Source organism: Pantherophis guttatus, chromosome 4 (genome assembly GCF_059756535.1).
Source record: "Pantherophis guttatus breed Tessera chromosome 4, ASM5975653v1, whole genome shotgun sequence".
Classification (NCBI taxonomy): Eukaryota; Metazoa; Chordata; class Lepidosauria; order Squamata; family Colubridae; genus Pantherophis; species Pantherophis guttatus.
In genome coordinates this window covers 5,287,404-5,311,071 of record NC_142066.1, presented here as the reverse complement: position 1 = coordinate 5,311,071, position 23,668 = coordinate 5,287,404, and the positions used below count along the sequence as shown (strand labels likewise).

Here is a 23,668-nt window from a genome sequence, read left to right as displayed (position 1 = left end):
ACCCCACCCCCGGAGGCCCTCCGGAGGCCGGAAACAGCCCTTTTCCTGACTTCCAGTGGCTGCGGAAGGCCTGAAAATCAGCTGGCCGGAGCACGCATGCGTGCCCACAGATATGGCTCCACGTGTGATAGATGCGCCATCACGGGGCTAGGCCATGTTTCTCAACTTTGGCTACTTTATGTCGCCTGGACTCCAATTCCCAGAATTCCTCAGGCAGCAGGGAATTCTGGGAGTTGAAGTCCACAGGCCTTAAAGTTGCCAAGTTGGGAGACCCCCTTGGTCTCGTTTTATTGCACAGTTTTGATCGGCCCCTGGTGCGATACGACATGACACCATTCCTCTTTATTGACGTTGCTAAGTGAAACATTTGTTAGGTGAGTTTTGACCCGTTTTACGACTGCGGTGTTAAGTGGATCACTGCATTTGTGAAGTTAGTCACAGGGTCATTAAGTGAATCTGGCTTCCTTGTCAGAAGGTTGCAAAAGGGGATCGTGCTACCACGGGGATGCAGCGAGGGTCGTAAGTGTGAAAAATGGTTCTAGGCCATTGTAATTTGGAACGGTTGCTAAATGAACTGTCGTAAGTCGAGGATTACTTGCATGTTTACGCTGCGATTAACTGCAAAGGGGAGTGACTAAAACTTAAATCTAAATTAAATCCAGTGAGGCTTAATCTCACCGTAATGTTGATAGACTGCCAGCCTCATTGTATATCAGCCCTGGCAGATAATGGAGCCAACAGTTCGGTAAATACAATTAAAGAGAGGTCGTAAAAATAGAAGTTTGCATTTGAAAATAAATACGGTTAAGGCTGGAGTTGAAAAAGAGTCCAACATTTTATGGAGTCTAGGAGAATTCCCCTATATCTGTGATGGCACGCGTGCCAGAGGTGGCATGCAGAGCCCTCTCTGTGGGCATGTGCGCCATCGCCAGTTGCTCTTCTGGTTTCTAGCACGCATGCCAGCTGGTCTTCGCGGGCACCGGAGCGCCGGAAAACACCCCGAAAAATGGCCAAAAAAACTGCCGTTTTCGGGGCCGTTTTGGGGCCGTTTTCTGAGGTGTTTTCTGGGCTATTTTGGAGCCATTTTGGGGGGCATTTTCTGGACCATTCTTCAGGCCAAAAAACCCCAGAAAAACGGCCTGAAAATGGCCCAAAAAGCAGCCTGAAAACGGTCCGAAACTGGCCCCCCAAACGGCCAAAAAACAAGCATGCGCACGCCAGTCAGCTAGTCTTCACGGGTGCTGGAGTGCTAAAAAATGGCCTGAAAATGGCCCAAAAAATGGCCGAAAACCAGGGAGTTTTTGGGGGAGTTTTGGGGCCATTTTTCCAGTCGTTTTCCGGGCCATTTTTCAGATAAAAAACAGCCCGAAAAACGGCCTGAAAATGTCCCGAAAAATGGCAAAAAAACCCTGTCGTTTTCCGGGTCGTTTTGGGGCTGTTTTCCAAGGCATTTACTGGGCCGTTTTGGGGGCTTTTGGGGCCCAAAAAACTCAAGGTAAATCGTTCCAAACTCGATTGCAGAAAATACGACTTCAGTAACAGAGTGGTCAATGCCTGGAATGCTCTACCTGACTCTGTAGTTTCTTCCCCAAACCCCCAAACTTTAACCTTAAACTGTCTACTGTTGACCTCACCCCATTCCTAAGAGGTCTGTAAGGGGCGTGTATAAGTGGACCCGCGTGCCTAACGTCCCTGTCCTAATATTCCTTTTTACTTACTCTGTTCATGTATTCAAATTATGTTTATACTTTTACCTGTTATCTTATATATGCTTGACAAATAAACTTATGATTATGATCATTCCCCCCAGTCCTTCTTTTCCTTAAACTAGATCTGTCCAATTCCTGCAACTGTTTTTCGTATGTTTTAACCTCCAGTCCCCTAATCATCCTTTTTGTTCTTCTCTTCATTCTTTCCAGAGTCTCAACATCTTTTTTTATATTGTGGTGACCAGAACTGGGTGCGATATATGTGTAAAAAGGCTTAGGGGGAATAAAGATAATGGAATAACAGAATAATAGAATAGAGATGAATAAAAATAATGGAATAACAGAGTCGCAAGGGACCTTGGAGGTCTTCTAGTCCAACCCCCTATTCAAACTGAGGGCCTGTGTTGTGGCTCCGTTATCTGACCCTGTGTCATCGGCAGGAGAGGACTCCGAGAGTGAAGGAGAGGAGTTGGCAAGGCCTCCCTCTCCAGGACCCTCCTCTCTGGCAATGCCTTCGGTGTCCGCCAAAGGGCAAGAGATAGGGCCGGGGCCAAGCACGTCCACGCAGCCACAGGTGGACAGTGATGAGAGTAATGAGTCTTGGCTGAATCCTCGACAACGTCGCAGAGATAAGCGCACGCAACAGAAGAAAAGGCGTGCCCGAGATTAGGCTGAGTCACTGGACCACATCCCACAGGGTATAAAAGGGAGCGTGGTAGCCAGTCAAACCTTGTGACAAACAAAGCTGAAAGCTTCCACGCCATTCTGCATTGCCGGACTTTTGCTATAGACTTTGCTGGATTATATTTGGACTTAAGTTACTTTGTAATTATTGAACATTTTACTTTGATGTACCAGAAGCGGAGAGAAGTTATCTCTTCCCTTCGTGAGTAATAAACTCTTGGCAGGCAGCCACTAGGTTGCTGCCAAGTTCCGTTATCATAAGGAAAAGGATTTTGTCGGCTGGTTTGGTTTTTAACTCTTGGACATCTGTTGGTGTGTGTGCGTGTGGGACGGGGACAGAACAGCCTGATGCCATTTCAGATAAAGTGTTCTCCAATGTCTTCTTAAAAAATCTCCCGTGATAGAGAACCCACAACTTCCGAATTAACCACTGATTAATTGTTCTTTCATGAAATTTCTCCTTCGTTCCAGGTTGCTTCTCTCCTCGCTTAGTTTCCATCCATTGTTCCTTGTCTTGTTTTTTTTTATATTTTTGGTGCTTTGGAGAATAGGTTGACCCCCCTCGTCTTTGTAGAAGCCCTTCAAATATTGGAACGCTGCTATCATGTCACCCCTAGTCTGTCTCTTCATTAGATTAAACTCAGTTCTTGCAACTATTCTTCATATGTTTTAGCCACCAGTCTCCTAATCAGAGCTGGTATTTATCCCGAACCGGCCTGCCCACCTGCCCTGTCGCTATGATGTCCTATTTAGCCACGTTTTCGAGGCTGGGCGTATGCGCGGAAGCTGTGCACGCGAATCGAGCGTGTGACGAACCGGCGGTAACCATATCTGAAAGCCACCGCTGCTCCTAATCATCTTGGTTGCTCTTCTCTGCACTCTTCCCAGAGTCTCAACATTTTTTTTATAGTGTGATGACCAGGGATGGGTTCTAAAATTTTTTACTACTGGTTCTGTGGGCGTGGCTTATTTTGTGGGCATGGTTTGATGGTCATGTGACAATTCTTTAGGATTTAGCAGCGGTACTGGTCTACCAGGCTTTTAACTGCTTGCAGAGCTGTACCAGTCTACTCATTTATTTTTGGAGGCACCGGTCTACCACCAAACTGCCTTTTACCACTGATCAGCTGTAGGGCGGCCCTTTGAAGCCCCGCGGCAAGAGTTTTTTTCCTTCTAGACGATCAGCTGGGACTCAGGAGGCAGCAATAGATTGGGGTGGGGCCAAATAAAAGGTAAGAATAACGCGGGGGGGTGGGGGGCAGGGGGCAGAATTGTTTCGATGACGTCATATCGTCACTGCTACCAGCTCAGCGGAACCGGGCCGAACCAGGAGGAACCCACCACTGGTGAGCGTGCTGTATACGCAGATCGTAAAAAATGGGACGTGATTACGTGGAGCCTCCCTCCGCCACCACTACCAGTTTGTCTGAACCGTATAGAACTAGCCAAATACCACCACTGGTTCAAAGTTACAATGGCACTGAAAGCAAGTGACTTAGGCCCATTGTCCACAAACTTTTGTGGCGTTCCTGTGATCACGGCATCAAAATTCAAGTGCTTCGTATTTATGACCGTTGCAGGTGTCCTGTGGTCACATGATTCCCTTTGGCGCCCTCCTGACAAAGAAAGTCAGCGGGGAAAGCCAGGTTCGCTTAACAACCGGGTTACTACCCTAACAATCACTCGGCGACTGTGGCAAGAGAGGTTGTAAAATGAGGCAAAAGTCACTTGCAACAATTCCCATGCTCAGCAACAGAAATTCAATCAGAATGGAGCTGGAAGGGACCTTAGAGGTCTTCTAGTCCAACCCCCGGCTCAAGCAGGAGACCCTAAGAGCGTTTCAGATCCTCGGCCGAACCGGGCCGAACCGGGAGGAACCTACCACTGCTGATGACCAGAACTGGATATAATATATATGTGTAAAAAGGCTTAGAGGTGAACAAAAATAATAAAATAAGAGAGTTGGAAGGGACCTTGGAGGTCTTCTAGTCCAACCCCCTACTCAAACACCTTATGCCATTTCAGACAAATTGTTCTCCAATGTCTTTCTTAAAAAAAACCTCCAATGATGGAGAACCCACAACGACTGAATTAACCACGGATTAATTGTTCTTTCATGAAATTTCTCCTTAATTTCTGGGTTGCTTCTCTCCTTGATTAGTTTCCATCCGTTGCTTCTTCTCCTTCAGGTGCTTTGAAGAACAGGTGGAAAATTCTCCCCTCTTCTTTGGGGCAGCCCCCTCAAATATTGGAAAACTGCTATCATGTCACACACACACACCCCAAGTCCTTCTTTACACGAGACGACATACCCAAAACATGTGGAATTGCCAAGGCTTACCCGATACCTCCTGCTGCGTAATTTCTTCTCCTCTTTCTCCTTAAGCCCTTTGAAAGGATTGAGAGAATTCCGATATTCGCGTCGCTTGGTCAGAAAGTAGGCCACGCAAGCACCTAAAGAGGAGAAAATGTTGTCTGGGCACAAGTGTGCAGAAATCAGCAATCCAGAATTAGGGGCTAGAATAGCTGGAGGCTGCTATAAATGCGTTTCTGCGTACACAATTCAACATTTCAAATATCATCCATCAGTTGCGGACTAAACGCCGGCAGCTATTGCTAAAGCCGAAGAAAATTTTCGGCTTAGCGAAGGACAGAGATGTTATTTTTTTTTTTTTTCAGTGGGACAAGGGGGATAAATTTGGAATGCAGGCAGTCCTCGACGTACGACCACGATTCCAGGCCCAGATTTCCACTGCTAAGTGAGCAAGGCGTTCAGGGAGGTTTTGCTCCATTTTACGCCACAGTTGTTAAGTGACTGACTGCCGTTATTAAGTGAATTCGGCCAGGCATAGAGGCGGGGCAGGCCCACCCATCCGCAATTTCCGTTATCAGTTCCCCCAAACCGGTCCAAACCGGCTGAATACCACCACAAATCCGGCTTAACATTGACGTTGCTTGTCGGAAGGCCGCAAAAGAGGATCACCTGATCCCGGGGACTCTGCAACCCGTCATAAATCAGAACCGGTTGCCAAGAATCTGAATTTTGATCAGGTGATCGTTGGGGATATTGCAATGGTGTGAAAAACGGTCCTGTTTTTTCAGTGCCGTTGTAACTTCCAACAGTCACTAAACGAAGCATCGTAAAATGAGGAGTACCTGTACATTCTAGCATTGAAAAATTAAAAAAAAAATACCTCAACTCACCTTTTAGTTCCTTATCTGTGTAATTATGGTGATTGGAGACCAATTCGTGTTTGAGTTTTTCCAGCAAAAACTTCACTACCGAGATATTCCAGGATGATTTAATACTATAAAAGAGGGAAGAGAGTTAAATATTCAGATTAAGAATGAGGAACTTCAAAAATGGTACTAAAAAAATTAGCATAAAACCACAATCATCATCATCTCCTTTTAACGACCCTGTAATCCCTTGCGGGGTGGAGTCTGGGCAACTGAATGGAGCTGAATGCTTACTGGCCGGATGCCTTTCCTGTCGCCAATGCGGAGTTACATATATTCAGCAGATATATTCTCAACATGCCCAGACAGAGAAATATCAGCCTCTACCTAGGATCGAACTCACAGCCTTCTGTTTATGAGGCAAGAGTTCCACCTCTAGGCCACAGCAGCACTCTAGAATAAAATCACAATAGTATCAGTAAAAGACCAATACTGTACTTAGAATGCACGGGAAAAAGACATGACTTTACGGAATGAAATACAGTTAGTCCTCAACTTACAACAGTTCATTTAGTGACCGTTCTAAGTTACGACAATGCTGAAAAGTGACTTATTGTTGTGATCTAGGCTTACTGAGTCATTAAAATACACAAGTAGTCCCAAAAAGCTCTTTTATTGCAACAGCTGTGAATTACTTTCATTCACAGCTGAGTCCCAATTAGTTGCAAAAAGTCCTTTGGGAGAAGTCCTTCGGGATAATCACCAACCTTTATCTCCTTTGACACGCTGCCAAAGACCTACTTGGCAAAGCCACACAGAGCCCAGAATCAAACAGAGATGCCGACTGGGAACAGAATTAACAATGTTGCTTTCCTGCAAAGGGCCCACGTGCCTTTGCTCCTCTTTTAAGCCTTATGGGAGGGACCAATCATCTCCAGGCCTTACTCCCGAGTCGTCCCTTTTGCTTTAGCTGCTCTTGCCTTCTGGCAGCTCTGCGCATGCGCGCACTGGGAACAGGCTCCTCCTGTTCCTCTGCTGTCCGACTCTGGAGGCTCCGGAGTCCGCGCATCACTCCCAGATGGTTCTGGCCCCATCTCTACCTCCAACGCAAAGCCCTCGTCCGGGCCTTCTCCAGACTCCAGGACTGGCCCATGTTCCTTCCCAGCCTCCTCACTGTCTGACTCCACTGCCAGGTCCGCAAGCTGCTGGCGGACCACAACACTTATGGACATTTTTCACACTTGGAACCATTGCAGCATCTTTGCGGTCATGCGGCCAAAACTGGGACGCCTGGCAAATGACTCATATTTACAACAGTCACAGCGTCCAGGGTTAACATGATCCCCTTTTACAACAGGCAAAGGCAACGGGGAAGCCCGATTCACTTAACAACCGCATGACTAAGTTGACTGCAGGGATTCACTTAACAACCGTGGCAAGCCAGGTCGTAAAATGGGGCAAAATTCACTTAGCTGTCTCGCTTAGCCACGGAAATTTGGGTTGCAGTTGTGGTCGTTAAGTCGAGGACTAACTGTGCAATTTTTACATTTTTCACAGGAAAGGACTGCTCTCCTTTGATAAAATGCTTTTTGGACATAATCAATAAATCAGACTCTGCTGATAACAACGAATTACGGGATCCATTTTCTTAACGGAAGCAGGCAGCCAGATAAATGGAAGAAAAATGTTTGCTGGGCTTGTGCATTAGACAACAACAAAACACCCATTGTGACCCACAGCATTCACAAGTGATAAAAAAAAACACCACACTATCAGTATGTCATGCCCCTGTTGGAGCCTGAATCTGCGAAGGAGGACAAGCCGGAGCTGGAGCCGAGGGAGATCCAGGGGGCAGCTTCGATGGCTTTGGAGGAATGTGGGGAGGAGCAGGATGAGGCAGCCCAGGGCCCCTCAGGATTGGGACGGCTTGCTAGCAGGGACGACCGAGAGAGGGCAAGGAGTGGAAACGAGGAGCGATGGAGCTCAGGAGATGAGCAAGGACTTCCCCCTCCTGATCCACAAGCATGGAGAGAGGAGGGAAGGCAAGAACAGGGCAGGCCGACCCGACAACTTGGGAGGAAAGCGCCCCACCCCTCTTCCCAAGGCACGCCTGGGGACTGAGATTTAAGGGGATGTTGTGGGGAGGGGCATTTGTCGGGAACAAGTACTGAATTAATGACATTTGTGTGCCATTATACAAGTCTGGCTTTTGCAGGACTGCTTTCTTCTTCCCTGCTTCGTGGACTCAGTGCCTTGTTCCTTGCTTCATGGACTCGTTACTTTCATCATACGGCCATCATAAATAGGAATCCGTTGCCTAGTGTCTGAATTTTGAACATGTGACCACGGGGATGCTGCAATGGTCATAAGTGTGAAAAACGGTCCTAAGTCCCTTTTTCCAGCACTGTTGTAACTTCGGACGGTCACTAAACACATGGTTGTAAGTCCATGACTATCTGTAGCAATAGCGATAGCACTTATATACCGCTTCACAGTGCTTTTACAGCCCTCTCTAAGTGGTTTACAGAGTCAGCCTATTGCCTCCAACAACCTGGGTCCTCGTTTTACCGACCTCGGAAGGACGGAAGGCTGAATCAACCTGGAGCCGGTCAGGATCAAACTGCTGGCAGCAGGCAGAGTCAGCCTGCAATATCGCATTCTAACCAAATGCACCACCACGACTCTTTTTACTTGTAATTAGCAATGCCTGATTTTTCCTCACCTTTCCGCACCGTCAAACCGTTTTTCGTTGGCGATGTGGTTGTGAACGTTGTGGACCAATTTCTACCAAGGGAAAGAGAGAAGAATGTGAGGATCGGCTGAACTACCGTGTTTCCCCGAAAAGAAGAGCCACCCTGAAAATAAGCCATAACCTGATTTTTAGGGTGGGCCTAATATAAACCCTACCCCAAAAATAAACCTGGGGATCGATGTGGCCAGCATAACAGGCGGAGAGCGTGTGAGGGCTGACGGTGGTTGGTAGCTGCTGCAGTCCATCGGCCCCTTGGCGCAGCGCAGATAAGTCCGAGCGCGGAGGCAGAGGCGGGAGAGAGACAACCGATCCGGACATGCTGCATGGCTGCCTGGCTCATGGGAGCATCGCGGGAGGCTTGCGCAGTGGCACTGGCAGCAGGTGGACACAGAGGCACAGGGGTGGAGGCAGGCGATTCCGACGTCCTGCATGGGCGCCTGCCCCGGTACAGCCGCAGGGAAGCCGAGAAACGGTGGGACAGAGTGGGCGGTGCATTAGATCACCTGCCTCCCCCCACCTCAGCCTCCGTCTGACTCCATCGCATAGTTTTCGGGATTAGCTCCGTTTAAAAGTCCCGAAGCTTCCAGTATTCCATCATTTCTCCATCCGGGCGAAAAGTGTTTGAGCATCTATGGGGCACTTGGGAATGGAGAAAATCGCTAAACATTTTTCACCCAGAGGGAGACGAAACTTTGTCTGCTTGCTTCAAAGCTTCAAAGATTCCAGTATTCCGTCATTTCTCCATCCGGGCGAAAAGTGTCCTGTAAGCTGTTGCGGTCGCGAGCAAGCAGATGGGTGGGAGGGAGCGGGTGGGCGGCTGAAAATAAGACCTAATGAGTCTTTTGGTCCAAATATTCGGCGAAACACGGTATTATGTTATTGGTCCCAAGTGATGAAAAACACAATTCAGACAAGCTTTTTGGGTCTGAACGGTACGTGCCTTGTGGGTCATAAGCTCACCCCAAGGAAGGGAATCAACTCACGGATAAGACCAGATCCCTTTTGCGCCTGGCGTTCTTCTGCCCGAGGTTTCTGCTCCTGCAAGGGAGACCCGCGAAGCCTACACAGAAATGGGGTTCGCCGTTCGTGGCCTCTTCGTGCATCGTACTGCTGGGGGACCCCTCCGGACAGGAGAGGGGCTCATCCAGAGGTTGGAGAGTTGGCTGATGGGCCATCTGTGGGGTAGGAGAGGAAGGAGGAACATAGACCGGCGGCATTGGGGCGTCTCCTGCAGGACATTCCTCGGCTACCTGGCGGGAGAGGGACAATTATACACGTCTGCAAACAAGTATCACCTTTGCTGGAAGTCCTCGGCTTATGACCACGAGGGAGCCCCAAATTTTCATTGCTAAGCAAGACAGTTGATGAGTATAAGTACAGGTAATCCTCTACTTACAACCACAATTGAGGCCAGGATTTCTGTTGTTAAGGGGAGACATGTGCTAAGTGAGTTTTGCCCTGTTTAACCATCTTTCTTGCCCATGGACTTTGCTTGTCAGAAGGTCGCAAAAGGGGATCCCGTGACCTTGGGACAAAGCAACGGTCATAAGTATGAACCAGCTGCCAAGCATCTGAATTTTGATGTCCAGGACATCATGGTCGTAACTGTGAAAAATGGTCCTAGGTCACTTTTGTCAGTGCCATTGTAACTTTGAACCGTCACTAAATGAACTGTTGTAAGTCAAGCGCTAGCTGTATGGTCACTTGGCAACTGGCATGCATTTATGACGGTTGTAGCACCCCAGTCATTTGTGATTGCCTTTTGCAATCATCCCAGATAGCTTCCGACAAGTAAATCAGTGGGGTTACCGGGATCGCTTAATGAACATGATTCACTTAACAATTGCAGCAGATCAGGGGTGGGTTCTAAAATTTTTTACTACCGGTTCTGTGGGCGTGGCTTATTTTGTGGGCGTGGCTTGATGATCATGTGACAATTCTTTAGGATTTAGCAGAGGTACTGGTCTACCAGGCTTTTAACTGCTTGCAGAGCTGTACCGGTCTACTCATTTATTTTTGCAGGCACCGGTCTACCCATTTATTTTTGCAGGCACCAGTCTACCCATTTATTTTTGCAGGCACCGGTCTACTCATTTGTTTTCTTTTAACACCGATCAGCTGTAGGGCGGCCCTTTGAAGCCCCGCGGCAAGAGTTTAAACATTTTTTTTCCCTCTAGCCATCAGCTGGGACTCAGGAGGCAGCAATAGATTGGGTGTGGGGCCAAATAAAAGGTAAGAATAATGCAGGGGGGGTTGGGGGGGCGGGGAGCAGAACCGGTTCGGTGATGTCATATCGTCACCGCTACCGGCTCGGCGGAACCGGGCTGAACCTGGAGGAACCCACCACTGCAGCAGATTCACTTAACAACTGTGAAAAGAGAAGGTCGTAAAATTGGGCGCTGAACAACCAGCTCGCTGAGCAATAGAAATTACGGTCGCAGGTCGAGGACTATGAATACAAATGCAAAATCTACATGCTAAATGCTCTGAGCACGCATTTACAAAGCAAACCTTTTCGGATTGCCCGCAAATGAAAATCGTGCCAGGCCCAAATGAGCACTGGAAGCCGGGAGGCGTTTTTCCTCATCCCGCCGGAAGATTTTCTGCACTCTTTTGCTGCTAACCCCACCCCCACCCTACCCGCCCCCCCAGCTTGGTCCAAATTCTTCATTTGCCCCGAACAGCACCAAACCCAGTTCCAGTTCGGCTTAGGATGGCGCTGCCAACTATGCCACTCTTTTCAGTTCTTGTTGCAGCCTCTCCAGTCCGGATTTGGCGCAGCTCCCAGACCACCCCTCTCTGGAGGGCCGGTTGGCAAGAAGCGCGAAAAATGCCATCAACTATTCATGATGCCATCTGTGCCCGACTGGAGGGACGGGATTATGGCGTGGATTTTTATGGGGCGGGAGAGATGGAGGCCCACGATTTTAGGCTACGTACTCCGCCAAGGGCCGGCACGGGCGAGAAGGCCAAAGGTTCAAGTCGCCCCACTGCAGCTGACGCGGCACCCAACTGCTTCAATTCTTCGATGACCACCTGGACGCCATTCCCGAACTCTTCGGCCTCCAATTCCTCCTCGTTTTCGGGCTCCTCGGAGACCTGCAGGGGGCTGGCTTTGAGGGCCACAACAGGCCCTTGGCGCAGGGCCGCCACGTCTTCCTCGAGACGTCTCAGGGCTTCGTTGTTGGCCTTCGCCAAGCTGAGGGCCAGTTCGGCTAAGCTGACTGCCTTTTCGACCCGCTGGTAGATGACGTGGAGCAGCTGTTCCGAGGACTGGACCGTCAGCCCCGTACCCGTGATGGTGATGGGGGTGCAAGGAGGGGACGAAGGAGGCGGGGGTGGTGGGGCCGTGACGGGAGCCCCCGGCTCCTGCTTGCAAGTGCAACAGCAGCATTTGGCTTCATTAGCGTGGGGCGGGGAGAACAAGATGGTGGCGCTGAACGACATCAAGACCGGGATCTCAGAGATGGTACAAGGGAGGACAACCCTGGTGCGGAGTGGAAAACCTCAGGATGTGGCTCGGCCTGTAGACACCAGGCAGCCGAAGGAACGAATCAAGGAAAATAAAGTAGCTGGATGAGCGTAGCTTAGCGTTGGCCATGCAACTTGGCCAAGTAGCTTTTCTGGAACAGCCCGGAGATTTCGAATCAGGGTCTCTAACCAATTTCTGCCAGCCAGGCGGACACAAAAACCAGCCAAATGGAGCAAAAGAGAACCAGCTTGGTTTAATGGTGAAGGCATCAGACTAGAAGCCAGGAGGCTGGGAGTTCTAGTTCAGCTTTAGCATGAAAGCCAGCTGGGTGACTTTGGGTCAATTACCAGGAGGCTGTGAATTCTAGTCCTACTTTAGGCATGAAAGTCGGCTGGGTGACTTTGGACTAATCACCAGGAGATGGTAAGTTCTAGTCTTGCCTTAATTATGAACGTCACTGGGTGACTTTGAACCAATCACCAGGAGGCAGTGAGTTCTAGTTCCACCTTAGACACAAAAGCTGGCTGGGTGACTGTACCAAAAACCAGGGGACTGTGAGTTCTAGTCTTGCCTTCGTCATGATAATTGGCTGGGTGACTTTGGCCCAATCACCAGGAGATTCTGAGTTCTAATCTTGCTGTAGGCATGAACACCAGCTGGGTGACTTTGGGCCCCTCCCTTTCTCGCAGCCCAGCCCACCTCACAGGGTTGTTGCTGTTGTAGGGAAAATCGGTGGAGGACGGGGCGTTGGGTATGTTTCACCGCCTTGAGTTATTTGTAAAAATAATAAAAGTCGGTGTAGAAATCAATTAATAAACATTAATAAAGTGGCTGAAGCCACCTCCATCTTAAGGCTTGATTCAGTGGCTCTTCAAAGCCGAAAACACTCCTTCAAAACAGATCCTTCAGCGTCTCTCGCTTTGCCGTTTCATCTGAATTGTAGTGTCGTCTTGGCTCTCATTCCGCAGCATCGGAAACTCTATTAACTCACTGCTGACCTCTTGTAAATTTTATTCATGGCCTCCTGAGTGTCTTGTCAATGGACTCTCGCAATTAACTCGGAGCAGAGAGGGAGACGGCGGAGGAACTACCGAACGAGAAGTGGGATTTTCAAAAACAAGCATTTTCCCGCTTAACAGAATATTCGGCAGCTTCCGGGACAGTCCGAAACTTATCAGAAAATCCGGATAAAGCTTTGATTAAATGTCTGCCATATTAGCACATTTAGATAATCCTCGATTTACAACCATTCGTTTAGTGTCCATTGGAAGTTACTATAGCACTAGGGGGGGGAAAGTGACTTATGACCGTTTTTCACACTTAATGACCACTGGTCACGTGATCAAAATTCAGACGCTTAGCAACCGGCTCGTATTTATGACGGTTGCAGCGTGCCGGGGTCACGTGATCCCCTTTTTGCGACCTTCTGACCGGCAAATGGGGAAAGTCAGATTCACTTAACAACCATGTTCCTAACTTAACAACGGTGGCAAGAAAGGTCGTAAAATGAGGCAAAACTCATTTAACAACAGTCTCGCTCAGCAACCAAAATGTTGGAGTTCCATGATGGTCGTAAGTCGAGGACTACAATGTATTCTGAATAAATCTGGCTGCCCCAGCTTGATATTAGCAAAATTATGGGCATTGTAGTTCAAAGGTAATGCAGGTAGTCCTTGATTTACAACTGCAATTGAGCCCAATTGTGAGTTCTGCCCCATTTTGCAACTTTTCTTGCCCCACTAGTTAAGTGAATCACTGCAATTGTTAAATGAGTAAGACCGTTGTTAAGTGAATCTAGTTTTTCCATTGACCATGCTTCTCAGAAGATTGCAAAAGTTGATCACATGATCCGGGACACTGCAACTGTCATAAGTATGAATCAGTTGCCAAGCATCCAGATTTTGATGAGATGACCATGGGGACGCCACAACGGTCATCAGTGTGAAAAATGGTCATAAGTCACTTTTTTCCAATGCTGTTGTAACTTTGAACGGTCACTAAGCAAACTGTTGTTAAGTCGAGGTCTACCTGTACAAGTAGTCCTCGACTTACGACCACAACTGAGGCCAAAATTTTATGACCTTTCTCGCCAGTTGCTAGTAAGTGCGAAAACCAGTCCTAAGTCACGTTTTTCAGTGCCATGGTAACTTTGGTCACTAAATGAATGGTTGTAAATTGAGGACTACCTTTACTGTACCTTCAGGATCACTCTGACCCTTATCTCTCTCTTTTTCTCTCTCCCCTTTCTCTCTCTTTCTCAACCCTCTTTCTCTCTCCCCTCTCTCTCCTCTCGTCTGTTTTTCTTTCTATCCCCCTCCTCTTTCTCTTTTTGTTTTTCTTTCTCTCCTTTCTCCTCTCTCTATCTCCCCTCTTTCTCTTTCTTTCTCTCCTTTCGTCTTCCCTTTTTCTTTCTCCCTCTTTCTCTCTCCCCTTTCCTTTTTCTCTCCCCTTTTTCTTTCGCTTTCTCTGTCTCTCTCTCTTTCTCTCTCCTTTCCTTTCTCTTCCCTTTTTCTTTCTCTCTCTCTCTCTCCCCATCTCTCTCCCCTGTGATTTTATTTTCTTCCTGCTTTGATGAAAAGCGCCAGAGAATTGAAAACATTTCAATTAGTGAGCGATCTTTGAGTGAATCTGTGAGAAGAGCAGCCCCAATTTAAGTTGCCTCTTATTCACTAATCTTGTAAAACATCTCCAGGCCGTAACTAACTGGCTGAAGGGTAGACCCGTTACCTTTCGCCTGCATGATATATAACAGAGTTGGAAGGGACCTTGGAGGTCATCCAGTCCAACCCCATCCCCCTGCCCAAGCAGAAGACCCTACACCCTTTCTGACAAGATGGTAGTCCAGTCTCTTCTTGAAAGCTTCCGGGGACGAAGCTTCCCACAACTTTCGAAGGCAACTTCCATTCCATCGGTCGATTGTTCTCCCTGTCAGAAAATTTCTCCTCATTTCTAGGTTGAATCTCTCCTTTGATCAAGTCAACCTGACTCCTGGGTTCACCGATTTTTTTTCCTGGCTGCGGACACGGCAGGCTGCGGCCTAAACTAACAGCGGTGAAAACAAATCTTAAATCGGGGAAGACGGGCTCTAAAAAAGAACCCCTGAACGGCTTCCCGAAGCACGGGAGGTCGTGGGAATGCTAGGTCCATCTTCGGTGTGTGTGTGTGTAACTGGGATTCAAAATCCACAGACGGCTTTACAAAACCGACCAACAGACTTGGAAGGCACCTTGGAGGTCATCTAGTCCAACCCGGCCGGCCGGCTGGGAGACCCTACGTTCTTTCTGACAGACAGCACTCCAGTCTCTTCTTGAAAGCCTTCCCCATGATGGAAGTCTTCAACAAAAAAAAGAGGAAAAAAAACCACCAAGAAATGTCCAGTTGCCTTCTGAAAAAAGCACCTTGGGGATAACCATGTGAGAATCTTCCAGCGATGAACCTTCCCACAGCTTCTGAAAGGCAAGCTGTGATTGTTCTGTCAGAAAAAAAAAAAGAAAAACCATCCCGGTCGACCCGTTCACACGTCGCGCGCTCGACCCGGGTTCCGACTTCAAAGCCTGGGAAATGGAACGCCGCGGCGCCCAACGTTCCATCCCGCGTGTACAGCGGAGCAAGAAGCGCGCGCGCGCGCGAGCGCATACGAACTCGGCCAGCCACCGTGTACACAAAGCGAAGGGCTTCTTGCTCTCCGCCCCTTTTTCTTTCCCATTGGCCGGCGTGGTGGAGCCGGACGCGTCTGATTGGCTCCGAGACCTGGCGCCTTGCCTCGGAGACGAGAAAAGGGGAGAGGGGAGAAAAATGGGAAGCCCAAGAAGGGGAAAAAAAGGGGCCGCCTGAGGGAGGTTCGCGAGGCTGGATGCTTTTTTTTTTTTTTTTTTTCTCCCAAGGCTGCCTCTGCAATCCGGGACTTTCGGCTTCTCTCTGCTCCTTTGAGCCGGCCAGAGGGTTCCAACCTGCAAGCGATGAGTTCAAGGCTCAGATGCTTTTCCTAGTTGCTCCCCCTCCCTCCTCCTTTCTCCTGCTTGAGCCAGAGGGCTGGACTAGAAGACCTCTAAGGCCCCTCCCAGGTCTGCTCTATTCTGTTCTATTCTCAATTCTTTATTTTTATTTATTTATTTTATTTTGTCAAGGATATATAAGATAACAGGTAAAAGTTTCTCTTCTCTTCTCTATTCTCTTCTCTCTTCTATTTCTATTCTATTCTCTAGTCTCTTCTCTATTTTATTCTCTCTTCTCTTTTCACTTCTCTTCTATATTCTCTTTTCTATATTCCCCTATTCTATTCTATTCTATCCTATCCTATCTTATTCTATTCTCCATTCCATTCCATATATTCCATTCCATATTTTCTATTCTATTCTATTCTATTCTATTCTATTCTATTCTATTCTATTCTATTCTCCATTCCATATATTCCATTCCATATTTTCTTTTCTTTTCTATTCTATTCTATTCTATTCTCCATTCCATGTATTCCATTCCATATTTTCTATTCTATTCTATCCTATTCTCCATTCCATTCCATATATTCCATTCCATATTTTCTTTTCTATTCTATTCTATTCTATTCTCCATTCCATTCCATATATTCCAGTCCATATTTTCTATTCTATTCTATTCTATTCTATTCTATTCTATTCTCCATTCCATATATTCCATTCCATATTTTCTTTTCTATTCTATTCTCCATTCCATTCCATATATTCCATTCCATATTTTCTTTTCTATTCTATTCTATTCTATTCTATTCTCCATTCCATGTATTCCATTCCATATTTTCTATTCTATTCTATCCTATTCTCCATTCCATTCCATATATTCCATTCTATATTCTATTCTCTATTCTATTCTATTCTATTCTATTCTATTCTCCATTCCATTCCATATATTCCAGTCCATATTTTCTATTCTATTCTATTCTATTCTATTCTATTCTATTCTATTCTATTCTATTCTATTCTCCATTCCATATATTCCATTCCATATTTTCTTTTCTATTCTATTCTCCATTCCATTCCATATATTCCAGTCCATATTTTCTTTTCTATTCTATTCTATTCTATTCTATTCTATTCTCCATTCCATGTATTCCATTCCATATTTTCTATTCTATTCTATCCTATTCTCCATTCCATTCCATATATTCCATTCTATATTCTATTCTCTATTCTATTCTATTCTATTCTATTCTATTCTATTCTATTCTATTCTATTCCATTCCATATATTCCATTCCATATTTTATGTTCTATTCCATTTCATTCCATTCTATATTCTATTCTCTATTCTTTTCTCTTTTCATTTCTCTTCTGTATTCTCTATTCTATTCTATTCTATTCTATTCTATTCTATTCTATTCCATTCCATATATTCCATTCCATATTTTATGTTCTATTCCATTTCATTCCATTCTATATTCTATTCTCTATTCTTTTCTCTTTTCATTTCTCTTCTGTATTCTCTATTCTATTCTATTCTATTCTATTCTATTCTATTCCATTCCATTCCATTCCATTCCATTCTATTCTCTATCCCATATATTCCATTCCATATTTTCTATTCCTATTCTATTCCATTCCATATATTCCATTCCATATTTTATGTTCTATTCCATTTCATTCCATTCTATATTCTATTCTCTATTCTTTTCTCTTTTCATTTCTCTTCTGTATTCTCTATTCTATTCTATTCTATTCTATTCTATTCCATTCCATTCCATTCCATTCCATTCCATTCCATTCTATTCTCTATCCCATATATTCCATTCCATATTTTCTATTCCTATTCTATTCCATTCCACTGCACTGCACTGCATTGCATTCCATATTTTCTATTCCATTCCATTCCATTCTATTCTGCATCAGAAATAAAGCAGACCAGGATCCGTGCAACATTTCCACAAATGGCCAAAAAACCCAGAACACAGTCCTTGGTTGTATAAACAGAAGCACAGAATCTAAATCGCCTGAAGTATTAGTACCGCTTTGTAAATTCTTAGTAAGGCCGCACCTGTGTTGGTCACCGCCTTACAAAACAGATGTTGAGGCTTTTGGAAAAAGTGCAAAGAAGAGCAGCTGAGGTGATTTAAAGGCCTGGAGATGAAAAGAACGGTTTGCAGGAACTGGGAATGGCTCGTCTAGAGAAAAGAAGGACTTAGGGGGTGACATGATTCCGGTATTTGAGGGGCTGTCCCCAAAGAAGAGGGGGGGTCAAGCTATTCTCCAAAGCACCAGACGGCAAGATAAGAAACAAGGGTTGGAAACTCATCAAGGAGAGAGAAGCAGCCCGGAATTAAGGAGAAGCTTCCGAACAGTGAGGACAATTAACCCGTGGAACAGCTTGCCACCAGAAGTTGTGGCTGCTTCATCGCTGGAGATGTTTTAAGAAAAGATTGGACGGCCAACTGTCTGAAATGGCATAGGTCCATGATGGCAAATCCATGGCGCGTGTGCCACAGGTGGCAACTGGAGCCATATCTGTGGGCACGCAAGCGTTACCTCAGCTCCAGTGCGCATGTGCACGCCAGCCGCCTGATTTTCCGGCCTTTCTGGGCCCACCAGAAGTCAAGAGACGGGCCCGTTTCCTGCCTCTGGGGGTGGGTGGATGGGAAGGCTGTTTTCGCCCTCCCCAGGCTCCAAGAAAGCGTCTGGAGCCTGGGGAGGGCGAAAATACGGGCCTTTCAGGCCCACCGGTAACCGTTTTGCCGTCGCGTGCCAAAAGCAGGGGGAGCGTGGAGGAGTTGCGCGCACATGTGCGGGGAGACGTGGCGCTGGGGACGTCACTGAATTATGGGTGTGGGAACACGCGTGCGCTCTCCCCCCTCCCCGCTTTCAGCATGCAACGGCAAAAAGGTTAACCCCATTACACGGCGCTAGGGATTCGAACTGCTGAACCACCGATCTTTGGATCGACAAGCTCAGCGCTTAGCCACTGGGCCACCGCGTCCCTAACATTGATCGATCTATCCTTAGGAGATCAATTTCTCCCATTCGGAAGAATCCTTGCAGATCCACCACAAATCTTTTGCACGCTCACGAGGAAAGGTTCTCAAGCCAGATCTCCAAGGTTGCATGCAGCTCTATTCTGACCAAATCCTGCCTTGATTGGTTGCTGCAAAGTGATTGATTTCTAGCGAAGGATCTTTCCACGGCCCCCGGGGGTGGGTGGGGGGGCTTGCTTTGCTATCCCAGAATGAGCCAAAGACGCTCGTGATGAATAAATCCTATTTAAATTCAAGATTTTGAGGGGGGGGGTTTCCCCCTTTGCAATCTCCCTCAGTGGATCTCCCGCATTTCTGAAGAGTCCCCGAGGGATACCAAGTAAAGCTTTCAAGCCCTAAAATGTAATTTGCACCTGTAAGCTCCATTCGCTTATTTCTTTCTCTCTCTCTCTCTTTTTTTTTTTTTGGTTTCTGGCTCCAGGCCTCAAATCACCCCTTCCCCATTTTTTTACAACAAAAAATCCTGCCGCATAAAATCATACGGACCCTCCCTGTCAATCCCCCTTCATCACTCAGGCGCCGCTTCCTACGGCTAAAGATTGCCATTTCCCTGCAGGTTACCTCCACTTAAAAACACCTTTATTTATTCTTTTAACGGGCCATGGAAACCAAGCTCGGAAAAAGCTCCGTTAACCAGGCTTCTGGATTTCCGGAGGAGCTAGAATAAGCAGCCTAAGAAAGAAACCCTGGTTTAAAGTTTGGTAGTTTTGTGGGCTGAGGAGTTGGGGAGGAAAACGACAATTATAATACTGAATAAGCCCAAGATCGCCTCTCGCCAATCCAAAATGAAAACCCAAAAGGGAGATTTCATGAAATATTGCCCCGAAATTTCTTCATTGCTTTGCTGTTGTTCGTGAAAAAATCTTGCCCTGGGCCTTATCGCTATCATTGCCTTTTTTTCCTCGCTTTTCTAGCTTTCGGGGAACGGTGCCTGGCACCCCGATGATCCTATCCTTAAAAGGTAAAGGTTCCCCTTGCTAGTCGTTCCCGACTCTAGGGGGCGGTGTTCATTTCCGTTTCAAAGCCGGAGAGCCAGCACTGTACGAAGACGTCTCCGTGGTCATGTGGCCGGCATGACTCAATGCCAAAGGCGCACGGAACGCTGTTACCTTCCCACCAAAGGTGGTCCCTATTTTTTCTACTTGCATTTTTTTACGTGCTTTCGAACTGCTAGGTTGGCAGAAGCTGGGACAAGTCACGGGTGCTCACCCCGTTACGCGGCGCTAGGGATTCGAACCGCTGAACCGCCGACCTTTGGATCGACAAGCTCAGCGTCTTAGCTGCTGAGCCACCGCGTCCCTAACATTGATCCATCTATCCTTAGGAAGAATCCTTGCAGATCCACCACAAATCTTTTGCACGCTACCGAGGAAAGGTTCTGCAGAGCCTGATCTCCTGCACCCCGTTTTTTTTTTTTTAAGAAACCCAACAAGAAAATTCAAGTTCCGTCTATCCTGTCGAATGCCTATTTAGCTCGAGTTTTTACGCACAGCCTGTTTTATCGCTTCCAAATTCTCCCTTTTGGTTAGCTTCCTGCTTTCTCTGGTACACGTCAACCTGTCTAGCCATTTTGCAAATGTATATATATATGTGTGTGTGTGTATACACACACACACATATGTACACCTTTCCTGCCAATTCTTCCCCTGCCCTCATTCTGCTTCCTAGTTGTTTTTCTTATTGGCAAGGCCAAAAAACAGGGCAGACAGGGGAGGATTCTCCTTCCCATCATCCCCCCCTCCATTTCCCCCTTGATCCCGTCCCCTCCCCCCACATGCATGCATGCACACGCATCCCTGGGCAAAGGATACGCGAAGGTCGTACAGCTCTTTGTATTCGCCTGCGTGTCCATATGTGTGCAAAAAAAAAAGAGAAGGAGGGGGGGTTGTGCATCCTGTTGCCAACCGCCACACCCCCGTGCTCTCCCCCCTCCTGCCCTGATTGGCCAGTCTCCTGCACGCGCGCACACACAATTACACGCCAGAGCTGCACACGCATTCCTAAGCAGGGCCCCAGCAGGGAACGTCTACCAAATCTGGGCACCTTCAATTTTTTTTTTTCCCTTCTCCTTGACACGAACATTTCACCTCTAATTCTGGGTGCTTTTTAGATTGCTTCCCTTGCTGGCTCTAACAACAAGTGAATCCTTGACTTACGACTTACGACCACAATCAAGGCTGGAATATACCGTTGCCGAGACCGTTGTTAAGCGAGTTTTGCCCCATGTTTACGACCTTTCTTGACACAGGCGTTCCGTGAATCCCTGCCCGTCGTTAAGTCAGTACACGGTTGTTCAGCGGATCTGGCTTCCTCGTGGACTTTGCCGGTCGGAAGGTCTGCAAAAGGGGAATCCCGTGACCCCGGGGAAACCTCAACCGTCGTAAATACGAGTCGATGGTCAAGCATCTGACTTCTGATCATGTGACTCGTGAGGATGCTGCCCTGGCCATAAGTGAGAAAAATGGTCATAAGTGGTTTTTTTCAGTGTCGGCGTAACTTTGAACGGTTGCTAAATGAACTGCTACCTGGACAGGTAGTCCTCGACTTACAACACTTTATTTAACAACCGTTCAAAGTTGCGACGGCACTGAAAAAAAGTGACTTACGCGTTTTTCACACTTACGACCTTTCCAGCATCACCGAACAACCGGCTTCCTAACTTATCAACGGCAGCGATTCACATTAACGACAGTGGCAGGAAAGGTCGTAAGAGGGGGCAAAACTCACCGAACGACAGAAATCTGGGGCTCAATTGCAGCCGTACGCCGAGACCTGCCCGTATTTGCAAGGGGAGCTTTGAACCCAGGGCAAACTCCCCCCCCCGCATCCTTCTCTCACCTGTCTAGTAATCCACTTTGCAACGGTGCAAAACATTTTTACGCTTGGCCTACACTTTTGTTTTTGGCAAACTCTTTCATTCCTTCCTCTTTGTGAGCCGAAAAGCCGCGCCAAACAAAAGACGACACTTCAAAAGCCACCTTTGTTTAAGAAGAAAAGATTACAACACCTTTTCTACAAGCGTGGCCTGCCTCCTCGTCCTTTTTACTCCCCCGAAGTTCGCAATGATCTTTTCCCTTCACATTAAGGTCTAGGCGTTGGACACACACAGTGCCAAGTGAAGAAGGAAGGAGAAAGGGAAGAGAGAGAGAAAGAAACAGAGAGAGAGACAGAGAGACAGAAAGAGAAACACGAGAGAGATACAGAAAAAAGACACAGAGAGAAACAGCGATACAGAGAGAGAAAGAGACACAGAGAGAAACAGAGATAGAGATAGAGAAAGAGGGAGACACACAGAGAGAAACAGAAAGATAGAAACAGATACAGAGAGAAAGGGAGACACACACAGAGAGAAACAGAGATACAGAGATACAGAGACACACACAGAGAGATAGAGATAAAGAGGGAGACACAGAGAGAAACAGAAAGATAGAAACAGAGAAACAGATAGAGACAGAGAGAAATAGAAACAGAGAGAGAGAGAAACAGAGATACAGAGATAGAGAAAGGGAGACACAGAGAGAAACAGAAAGATAGAAACAGATACAGAGAGAAAGGGAGACACACACAAAGAGAAAGATAGAAACAGAGATACAGAGACACACAGAGAGAAAGAGATACAGAGATAAAGAGGGAGACACAGAGAGAAACAGAAAGATAGAAACAGAGACACACAGAGAGAGAGAGAGAAACAGAGAGAAAGATAGAAACAGAGACACAGAGAGAGAGAGAGAAACAGAAAGAAAGATAGAAACAGAGACAGAGAGACATACTCAGAGAGAGAAACAGATAGAGGGAGACACACACATAGAGAAACAGAGGAAGATAGAAACAGATAGAGAGAGAGAAAGAAATAGAAACAGAGAGACAGAGAGAGAAACAGAGACACACACAGAGTGAAACAGAGACAGAGAAAAAGAGAGAGAGAGAAATACAGAGAGAAAGAGAGAGAGAGACATACACACACAGAGAGAAACAGAGACAGAGACAAGAGAGAGGAGGGGAGAGAGATGGAGGGAGGAAACGGATGATTGGTACTGTCCACCTTGGAGAAAGATGAGAGAAAGGCAGAGGATTATCTAAGGCCTGAGCCTATCAAAAAGGACGTTGAGGCTTTGGAAAAAATTCAGAGAAGAGCAACTAAGATGATCAAAGGCCTGGAGACTAAAAACATATGAAGAATGGCTGCAGGTTTTGGGTCTGGCTAGTCTAAAGAAAAGAAGGATTTAGGGGGGGACATGATAGCAGTATTCCAGTATTTGAGGGGCTGCTACAAAGAAGTGGGGGTAGGGTGGGGTCAAATTTTTCTCCAAAGCACCGGAGGGCAAGACAAGAAACAATGGTTAGAAACTAATCAAAAGAGAAGCAACCTGGAATTAAGGAGAAACTTCCTAATGGCAAGGACAATTAACCAGTGGAACAACTTGCCACCAGAAGTTGTGAGTGTTCCATCACTGGAGGTTTTTAAGATGAGATTGGACAGTCACTTATCTGAAATGGTATAGGTTCTCCTGCTTGAATAGTGGGCTGGACTAGAAGACCTCCAAAGTCCCATTCTATTCTATTCTGTTCTGTTCAGTTCTATTCTTTCCTTATTCTGTTTTACTCTATTCAATTCCATTCTGTTCTATTCTATTTAATCTACTCTACTCTACTCCACTCTACTCCATTCTATATTCTATTCTATATTCTTCTATTCTTTATTCTATATCCTTCTATATTCTATTTTATATTCTTCTATTCTATTCTAGGGAATGCGGTGGCTCAGTGGCTAAGACGCTGAGCTTGTCAATCGAAAGGTCGGCAGTTCAGCGGTTCGAATCCCTAGCGCCGCGTAACGGGGGTGAGCTCCCGTTTATTTGCCCCAGCTTCTGCCAA

The 23,668-nt window shown here is 46.7% G+C and overlaps 1 protein-coding gene across 1 annotated transcript in view; it reads right to left on the bottom strand.

The window, feature by feature from the left end:
• The window catches only part of C4H14orf93 (chromosome 4 C14orf93 homolog), a 33,665-nt gene extending 12,993 nt beyond the window's left edge, over positions 1 to 20,672 (bottom strand). Inside the window, exons 1-6 of the mRNA XM_087891699.1 lie at positions 20,605 to 20,672; positions 11,266 to 11,849; positions 9,309 to 9,575; positions 8,296 to 8,357; positions 5,598 to 5,701; positions 4,735 to 4,847 (exon numbers count right to left, since the gene is read on the bottom strand). Of these exons, the coding sequence (XP_087747825.1) occupies positions 4,735 to 4,847; positions 5,598 to 5,701; positions 8,296 to 8,357; positions 9,309 to 9,575; positions 11,266 to 11,772 (1,053 nt within the window). The 5' untranslated portion in view covers positions 11,773 to 11,849; positions 20,605 to 20,672. The remainder of the gene's footprint in view (positions 1 to 4,734; positions 4,848 to 5,597; positions 5,702 to 8,295; positions 8,358 to 9,308; positions 9,576 to 11,265; positions 11,850 to 20,604) is intronic.
• Positions 20,673 to 23,668: the final 2,996 nt, after the last annotated feature.